At 39.5% G+C, this 9,325-nt stretch overlaps 1 protein-coding gene across 4 annotated transcripts in view; it reads left to right on the top strand.

The window, feature by feature from the left end:
- Positions 1-105: 105 nt before the first annotated feature.
- The window catches only part of atf7b (activating transcription factor 7b), a 17,165-nt gene continuing 7,945 nt past the window's right edge, over positions 106-9,325 (top strand). Inside the window, exons 1-9 of one of the 4 annotated variants that reach the window (XM_015043893.1) lie at positions 106-232; positions 2,250-2,310; positions 4,350-4,446; positions 4,566-4,693; positions 4,798-4,923; positions 5,012-5,172; positions 5,267-5,363; positions 5,445-5,564; positions 7,182-7,331. In XM_015043893.1, coding sequence (XP_014899379.1) covers positions 2,263-2,310; positions 4,350-4,446; positions 4,566-4,693; positions 4,798-4,923; positions 5,012-5,172; positions 5,267-5,363; positions 5,445-5,564; positions 7,182-7,331 — 927 coding nt within the window. In that variant the 5' untranslated portion in view covers positions 106-232; positions 2,250-2,262. The remainder of the gene's footprint in view (positions 233-2,249; positions 2,311-4,349; positions 4,447-4,565; positions 4,694-4,797; positions 4,924-5,011; positions 5,173-5,266; positions 5,364-5,444; positions 5,565-7,181; positions 7,332-9,325) is intronic. The other 3 variants (XM_015043890.1, XM_015043894.1, XM_015043891.1) reach the window with 3 other exon arrangements.

Genomic DNA, 9,325 nt, shown 5'->3' with positions numbered 1-9,325 from the left:
GGTTCATCCAATAATGATTTACAAAACTGCATAGTCTGAAGATTTAAAAACACTGTTTTAGATTTATGCATAGAAATTACACGTTCTCGACCGAGCAACCCTGTTACGTAACATCGAGCTCGAGCTGTCGCGAGATTTGGCTAATGCAAGTGTCAGAGTGTCAACAACGGACAGGCAGCAGCAACGCTGTCCGGAGCAGGGAGGGGGAGTGAAGAGGCACTTTAAACGTCCGGTGAGTTTGGACGGATTTCACATCATGTAACATTACATCTCGCATTAAGCGGAGCTCACTGTTGGTGTTTATGAAGCATTTTATATTCTTACTCAGACAGGAGAGTTTATAACCACTGCTATCGTTAGCATTAGCTTGCTAACGTGTAGTGTAAATTCTCCAAGTTAGCTAATGGAGCTTCGCCTAGCAGTTAGCTTGAACACAGCTAGCTTATGTGTGAGTGTGAAAATATGTATGTTTTTACAAGTATTTGGCTTGAATTATCTCTGGTTCTAGGACGCTAATTTACATGTTCGCTCTAATGTCGCGTTTAGTTTGAATAAAAGTGATAAATGTGGTGCGGACAGGACACATTGCGGAACATCTCTTGAGAAAGTCAAAGCAAGCAAAGATTATGCTTTGTATAGCTCAATCTGTCTGCTGTCCGATACCCGAAGAAATACAGTAAAATCGGTGCTGACCGGTTCGATGGCAATACAGAAAGGGTTGCGTGGTAGCTTGCATTGGCTGTGCTGCCTCATCGTTGAACGTTTTGTCCCAGATCATCCTCCAGAGTCCAGAGCAAAACCCTTCAGATAGGCCGATAGTGCTCGGCCTGTCTGTCCCTCCTTTACAACCAGTTGTTAAGGTGACGGGTTCAAGCGATTTCTGTCACAGGTGAGCTCAGGGGATTTCCCGTGATATCACAAGTTTTCCTTCTCAACAGGTGCAAGGTTCGTTTCCTTAATTTAACCAGATTTGACCTATTGATCTAGACAATAGGAGCACAGTTCAAATTTACTACTAACAGAGTGAATCACATTAGCTCATATATTAATCAGGTATAACATTATTACAGTGTTAAACAGCCTTGACCCTTCAAAGCATTGGACTCTACTAGACCCCTGAATGTGTGCTATGGATATTTGGCACTAGAGTCTTTGCTGCAGAGTCACAGAGGATCAGACTAGAACGTCCAGAGATGGTCAATTGGATTAAGATCTGGGGAATTGGAGGCCTAGACTACACCTCAAACCACCCCAGAACCCGCTTGTGCTTTGTGGCAGGGTGAATTATTCTGCTGAAAGAGGAAACGGCCATCATAAAATGTTATTTTCAGTGACAGTGTAAATATGGGCTTCAGCAATACCCTGGTAGGTTGTACGCGTTAAAGTAACATCCACATGGATGGTGGCCCAGAATATTTAAAGTTTGTATTGCTTTTTAGTGCTTACCTGCTTAAGTGATGTACATGAATCCAGTTGAAACCTCCTTCTTCCATTGCTTCAAAGTCTGGTTTAGACCCACAGTAGGCCATTGTTAGTTCTTTCAGCTGTCGGGGGTCACCATGTGCACTCTGACCACTCTGCACCTATTCAAACCTACTGCATTTGCAGTAAACTGGGATTCCCTGCATATTAGACACCTTTTCCTATCAGTTAAGCTACAGTAGCTCCTCTGGTGGATTAGACCACTCAACAAGCCCAAGTTCGCTCCCTGCCTTCATCGACGATCACCAGATCCTCTGACACTGACAAGTCATTACAATTTGGCCCTTTTTAAACTTACTCAAATCCTTATGCTTGACAATCTTTTCTGCTTCTAACACATTCAGTTCAAAAACGATATGTTCACTTACTGCCCAGTATACCCCACCCACTAGCAAGTTCCACAGTGAAGAAACATGAGGTGTTATTTGCTTCACCTTATCAGTGCTGCCCGTCTGGAGACATTTTCACCTTGTTGGACTGTACGCAAGAGTTTTTGCCCATTTTTCAAATGCATTCGGAGCTACTAGAAATTCAGATTTTTCTTTTAAGATAGTCAACATGCCTCTTAAAACGTAAGCTATCATCAATTTAAATCCTGAAAGTTTGAAAGTAGCTCTATTTTCTTAACCGTTCCTCATTAAAATATCCAGACCTTTCTGGCCCTAAAGTAAGCAAAAGACTGCATAGATGAAAAGAAAAGGGCTCGGGGTAATGGTTTACTCTGAGTGGTCCTAAAAAGCCATATTGTTTCTTGCTGTCCCTTGCAGAACGTTGTTTGAGATGGGGGATGATCGACCCTTTGTCTGCACAGCCCCTGGATGTGGGCAGGTAAAACTTCTCCAACTCGCCATCTTCTTAAAAAAAAATCCTTTCCTTGCATTCTAACTTTTAGCTGCAGAAATAACTTTAGTTTCTTCCATTTCAGGAGCAAAGATTTATAGGCCTTTGACTAGAATGGCTCTGTGTAAATACACCCTATTGTACGCCTACACCCGTTTGATTTTGCCTCGTCCTTCTTCTATTTCATACCGTATACAAATCATTTCATACCTATGAAGTTGCATCATTTTTCTCCCATGGTAGTTTTGTGTATTTTTGATTATGAGGAAAAAAATAATTTGAATCCCAAATTCAAATTATTTGAATTTGAATTTTGAATATATATATATATATATATATATATATATATATATATATATATATAATTAGATTTTATTGCATATTATTTTCTTACAACTTTGTTACATTTATTTCAGTTGCCTCAGTCGCTTTCTGCCCCTTTTGATTTGACAGGTTAGGACCTTTTGAAATAAGCAGAAAACAAAAAAGGTTGAACTGGAAGAGTATGAAGAAGCAAAGCGGTTACAATAGAAAAGGCTAAAATTCAGAGTGACTTTTAAACAAGCTATTATGTTTCATGTAAATAACAATCATCACAACCTTACCCACACATGTTCCATTATTTCTACTTCCCCAAAGCATCTGTTTGTTGTTGTGGAAGTAAAGCATTGAAATAGACGTAAAATTTATTTATTTCTTTTAGCAATTCAGATTTTCTTTCAGAACAAAGATCAAGCTTGTGGTTCACTTTACTTAAGAGAACCACATATGCTAATTTTAATTAAAAAAAATGAACCATCCTTTTGATTGCTGAAGGTCACTGTCCTCAGTAGCGCTGGCAGAGAGAACTGCCAAAGATCACTGCCAAATCTTTTTCTGCATTTTATTGAGATTTTACATGATAGACCAACACCAAGTGGTGCATAATCGTGACTATAACACAAGACATGGCCGTCCGCCTAAACTGACCGGCCAGGCAAGGGGAGCATTCGCCAGAGAAGGCTTCTAATGTAATTGTGGAGGAGCTGCAGAGATGCACATCTCAGGTGGGGGAATGTGTTTCCCCTCCTTGTGTTACTTGTTCAATCACAAATCTGTCTTTTCTTTTTGAAGAGTGGCAAAATAGGGCCACTGTATAAAGATAGCCATAATATGTTCCATTTAAAGTGTGTCACAAAGTAGTGCCATTCTCTTGGGAAGTCTGAAGATATGTGAAAGAAGGTGTTCTGTTCAGATGAGACCAGAATTATTTTTTTTCTTGTATGCAAAATGTTAGACAGGTAAATTACCTCTGCATACCACCTTGACCCCACTGTGGAAGGGGCAGCATTATGCTGTGGGTATGATTTATTTTATGGGGGATCTCTGCTGAAAGATGAGCTAGATAACTAGATAATTATCAGGGCATTGTAGAACTTTATTGCATCCTAAGGAGGCAATTCAGCCATTTGATTTGATGTGTGTTGGACTAAGGACACGTCCAACACACGTCACGGGCTTTTTGTTTGTTTTATTTTATATAAACTGGAAGCTTCTGTTAATTTGAGTTATCGTTTTTTTTATTTATTATACAGTTACTATACCTCAGTTCAATATTATACGCATTGCTTCTTTTTTTACATGAACTAAAAAATGTGTATATAAAATTTGCATATGCTATAAATTAAGGCTAATACAAAAGATATTAATGACGGTCCAGTTCTCAGTTTTAAAAACTATAATAATGCTAAAAGATTGAAATTCACAATTGATCGTAAAAAGTTGTAAATGGATAATCCCTCCAGAAAAACTCACTGCTTTGCAGGCTTAAAGTGAACTTTGTCATTATACTGCTATTTATCATGAGCAATAATTAAGCACACTGCTACCGTAGTTCTTCTCAGGAACATCTACTGTTATTCATCTTTAAATGATCAATAAATTAGCAGATTTAATTCATTCTTTAATTCATTTTTTTAATACACGTTTGTCTTTGATTTGCTCCTTTGTATCTGTTTTTCTCCTGTTTAATCTTTTGTCTCTCGCAGAGATTCACAAATGAAGATCACCTCTCGGTCCACAAACACAAGCATGAAATGACATTAAAATTTGGTCCTGCCAGGACCGACTCTGTTATTATTCAAGGTAGATGCAACCGTTTTGTACGTTATTTGTAGAAAATGCAACAGAGGCCATGTGTAATGATTCTTTCCCCCATTGAAGACGTAATGTGGTTTTTATTTTTATTTTTTTGGTTTTCCCAGACCAGACTCCTACACCCACACGCTTCCTGAAGAACTGTGAGGAGGTCGGTTTGTTTAATGAGCTGGCCGGTTCCTTTGATCAGGAGTTTGGTAAAACACAGGAAGACGAGCATAGAACGAAGCACCCTGTGAGTAAGCAGCTTGACTCAGAGGTGTAATATCTGTTTCTTCTTAATTTAGCTGTTGACCTTCTCATTACTCCAGATGATCTGACAGAGTTCTGATCTTTTAGGCTGCACCTTTACAAACGCCCTCCGAAGTGAAAGATGAGGACGACTCGTCCTTACAAGTCGATTCTTCTCCCCCTGACAGTCCAGATTCCTCGTCCAGCATGTCCGAGAACAGCAGGGACTCTAGGGTGAGACGAAGTTTGTAATGCATTTGTCACTAAATGCTGGATTCAAAATTACAGTAATGCATGATTAAATACATCATCATTTTCCCAGCAGGAGTTTCTCTCTAAGCCTGTGGCGAGCTCCGCCCCTACTCCGACAATTGTTCGTCCAGGTTCTCTCCCCCTCCACCTGACCGGTGACCCGCTACACCCAACTCTGCCTTCTCCGACGTCTGTCATCACACAGGCTCCACCCTCCAACAGACAGCTTGGGTAAATTACATTGTGTTCCCTTGTATTTATTGTCCTTGTGAATAAACATTGTGACGCTTAAGTAAGTTCTCATAAAATGTACAAATGCACACAGATCTCCCACAAGTGCATATCCACTGGTGAGGCACCTCCCTAATGGCCAGACTGTCCCTCTTTTACCCAGTCCTGTACAGATGACTTCTGTTATATCTGTGAGTAAAGACTGAGAAGAACTGAACAGAGAGGATGGATCGGAAAGTTATTTTATTTACCCTTTTTGTTGTCTCTGGAAGCTTGCGAGGACAGTGAACACAGTGCCTAACATCCCTGGGATACCAGGACCTCCGATTGGGGGAGCCAGCAGCGGTTCCTCCTCCCCGTCTGGATATGGTCTTCACTCTGAGACCAAAATGGTAAGATTCCTTTTTTTTTTTTAAGTTATCAAATACACCCCAATACATAAGAATATAACTGAAAAATTGTTTTACTTCAGTGGTTTAATTAAAAAAATTAAACTCCTAATTTATATCCTGTGTGTCTGTCTAAGTGTTTGTCAGTTAATTGTATTAATACAGATATCAACATAAGTGCTCTAAATAATATTTTAGAGCACAAATGTCAGAAATGTCAACCTGCTGAACGTGGGTACCTTTCCTTCTGGAAAACTAAATCATAATCCCCATTAGACGTCTCAATAGAGGGAATCTATAAACTTTCCTGGGCTGTGCTGACTTTGAACATTGTAAAACACAATGGAGCATATTTCCTCAATTCATCACTGAATGTGGAAACCTAAAGAAACTTAGATTCTCCAGACTCTTGGACCTTGATTTCCAAATGAAATTCAACATTTACTTTCTTTTGAAAAGAGGACTTTGGAGCATAGAGCAACACTCTGGCTCTTTTTCTCCTCAGCCCAGGTAAGACGCTTCTGATGTTGACTCAGGAGTGGGTGAACGCAGAGAATGCCACAGTTGTAGCTCATGTCGCGGATACGTCTGTGTGTAGGTGTTGCTTCACAATCTTCTCATTGACTGCAGTTAAAATCTCCACTTTCCATTGCTATGTTGCATGCAGCACTCTGTGAGCTTACACACTCCTTGTGGATCGGGCCAATGAGTGGTCAACTGTCAAGTCAGCAATCCCCCTTGACTCTGGAAGCGCTAGCATGGCAACCTTCTCTTATTGGTATTTATTAGCTGTAAGCCATAATAATAAAAAACTGGAAATAATATCACTGTGAGTACTGACTCAATATAAAATGTGTGACATTTTCAGTGATATTCTAATTTGTTGGGATCTACTTGCGTAATGTTAAAAATTCTCATATTCTCCAATAGGCCTAGATGATATGGATAAGGGTTTCATATTGGTCTATATCAATAATTATTGATTAGTTTTTTTTTGTTTTGTTTTTAATATCTGAAATGCTAACAAACTGGTAATGTGAGCTTTCCTGTTTTATCCAGTTTTCATTTTTAAGCAGTTATGAGGCACAGTGGTGAAACCTTAAACTGCTCCTGTGCAAGTTACTCAGCAGGTTGTTGCTAGGAAACCACAAGTTACTCAACAGTTCATTGCTAGGTAAACAAAGAACGAGTGAGTTAGTTGATGCCAGCAACCTTGCTTTGCTAGCTTTTGAGATGTTGAGCAGCTAATGCTTGACCTCTGCCTACATCCCCCAGAATGCTGTGCGGTCCTGGATCGGAGATCAGTGAAATTATGGAATATTCCATCGGCTGTATTCTGTTGATATTGACCTTGTTTCTATTGTTATTGATTTATCATCCAGCCCTACCCCAATTTGTTTTACAGCTCCATGACTGCTAGGTTCATTGGTCTGTCTCAACTGTGTAAAATGTGTGTGTGTGCATGATTGTCCTGTGTGTCTCTGTATTGCCCTGCCATGGACTGGTGACCCGTCCAGGGTGTACTCCTCCACCCTTTCACCCATGACTGCCGGAGACTGGCACCAGAAATTTCTCAGGAGTTTGCCACTTACCTGGAGTGTTCTCCATGTGTCGTTATAGAGGCTGAAGGCAGCTCTGTCTCATCAAGGCCCGGCAGCACAAGATGGAGCAGGTGGCGGATCAGGATCCATCCCTGCTATCCCCCAGCGACAAGAACAGGGCCAGCAGCCCAACCAGAACTCTGATACACCGTCGCCTGCACAACCTCAGGTACAGTAATTAGCTCGTTACACACTAAGAGAAGAAGAAATGTTGATTCACAATAATGCATACAGTGACATTGTTACTCCAACTAATGCTGCTCTAGCATAGCAAGAAGTCCTTATATCCTGATGTTGACATACGCATTGAAAACAGAAAAGCAATGTTTGTTCTCGCTGTTGCTAAAATAACTCAACATATTGATAGCTACAGCAGTAGTGCTATCTGTAACATTTATTTGTATTCTGACTCATATCCCTAATAAAAAAGTAGCTTATCAACTCGCTGAAATAAAAACCAGCTCTAGCTGATATCGCTCAGGTGAGAAGCACCTGATGTCACAGATGCTTCACACCTGTAAAGCATCTGTAGACAGGTGCTTAACAATGTTGGTACTGGTAGCAACTGGGATTTGCTACCAGTTAGTAAGGAGTTTTAAATCCCAGTTGTCTTAATTAGGCAGATGGGTGCTGTTCCCTTGGTGTCTGTGCCACCACTGTTGGAAGAAGTCCTTTTTAAACAAGGGAAAAGTGTAGAGGCCCTCTTTTAGCCAGCTGATCAGCAATGTGCAGCTACAGGCATGAGATGGATTGCAAGCAGCCAGAAAAAACTCTGACTACTGCAGCACTTTCACTGTTTCCTCATTAGACTTTAACTGAGGCACATTTTGAATGCATGTCTTGCTCCACTGATGTGATTTCCCTTCGTTCGGAACCAGACATGCTGTAAACCCGCCTGCATGTTTTAGATGCTAAAGTTTAAGCACACCTACATTCCATTGGTGAGTCACTGAAACGCTTTAGGAGGACATGACAGCAGGCCATTGTTGTGATTTATTATTTTGAATTGTGCGTGTTGGAGCCGGAACGTCCAAGACAATCAGGACACTGTGCTCCAAGGAACAGGATTGGAAAGTTACTGCTGTAATAAGAGATTTCAACAGTATTGAAATCTCTCATTATCTCCTACTTTGAATTGAGTCACAACTTCAGAATACATCTGCTGTGAAGTTCTTGCAAACAGAAACAGTATAAAATATACTTTAGATTCATACTTGGATATTAATAAATGTAAATTACACGTAAGGTCATACAAATAGTGCTGTATAATTCACTGTATAATGTACAAATAATTAGGCAACATCAAAAGAATGAATCATCTGAACTGTTTGTTCAGCTTAAAAAGGAGTCACTTATAACTGTTCTCTGACAAAATTGACAGTTTTAAGTTAGTTGACCAAGATTACCATTTGTTACATCTAGAGGATTAGATTTACTCAAGATAATAACCTTAGTTGTATTTTTAAGTCTTAGAAAGATTATTTTCATTCATGGTTTGTTTTAGGACAGTGTTGCAAGGTACTAATGTCACTTTTCATTTTCAAAAACAGGTAAATGTGAATGTCCTGTGCAAACCAGTGAAATGAAGCATTATGCTGCTTAAAAACTGGATGACTGTGAACATCTAAGTCCACCAATTCTTATATAGCCATATATATATATTCTTATATGGCCTAGTCAAAGTCATGGACTTTGACTAGGCCATTCTATCTCATTATTATACTCTGATCTAAATCATTTTGTTGCGACTCTGCAGTAATTATGCAGTCTGTAGTCAGGTTTTTTTTTAAATTGTCCAGTAATTGGCTCCATTTATTGTTATACTCCATTTATCCTCAACTCTAGCCAGCTTCCCTGTTTCTGTTCCCACAGCATTATTGAGCCACCACTGTGGTTCACTATGGGGTTTTTTTATTCATTGTAATATGTAACCATATTACAATGGTTTTGGTTACAGTTGTGCCATAATTATTATCAGATGATAGATTGAATCTGGAAGATCTTCAGCAATTTTGTTTATATCAGAAACGTCCTTTTAGCATCTTCAGCTTTATCCCTCAGATGTCTGTTGGGTTCCTTTGAAGTCTTAGCAAAACAGCTGTAGTTATACTATATTTTTTAAATCACATACCACTCTTTTCATATTGTCATTTGTGAAAAAAA

Source organism: Poecilia latipinna, unplaced genomic scaffold (assembly GCF_001443285.1).
Source record: "Poecilia latipinna isolate Pla-1442-1.1 unplaced genomic scaffold, P_latipinna-1.0 Scaffold656, whole genome shotgun sequence".
Lineage (NCBI taxonomy): Eukaryota > Metazoa > Chordata > Actinopteri > Cyprinodontiformes > Poeciliidae > Poecilia > Poecilia latipinna.
The sequence above is the reverse complement of the archived record's forward strand: the minus strand, read 5'-3'. Positions and strand labels throughout refer to the sequence as shown.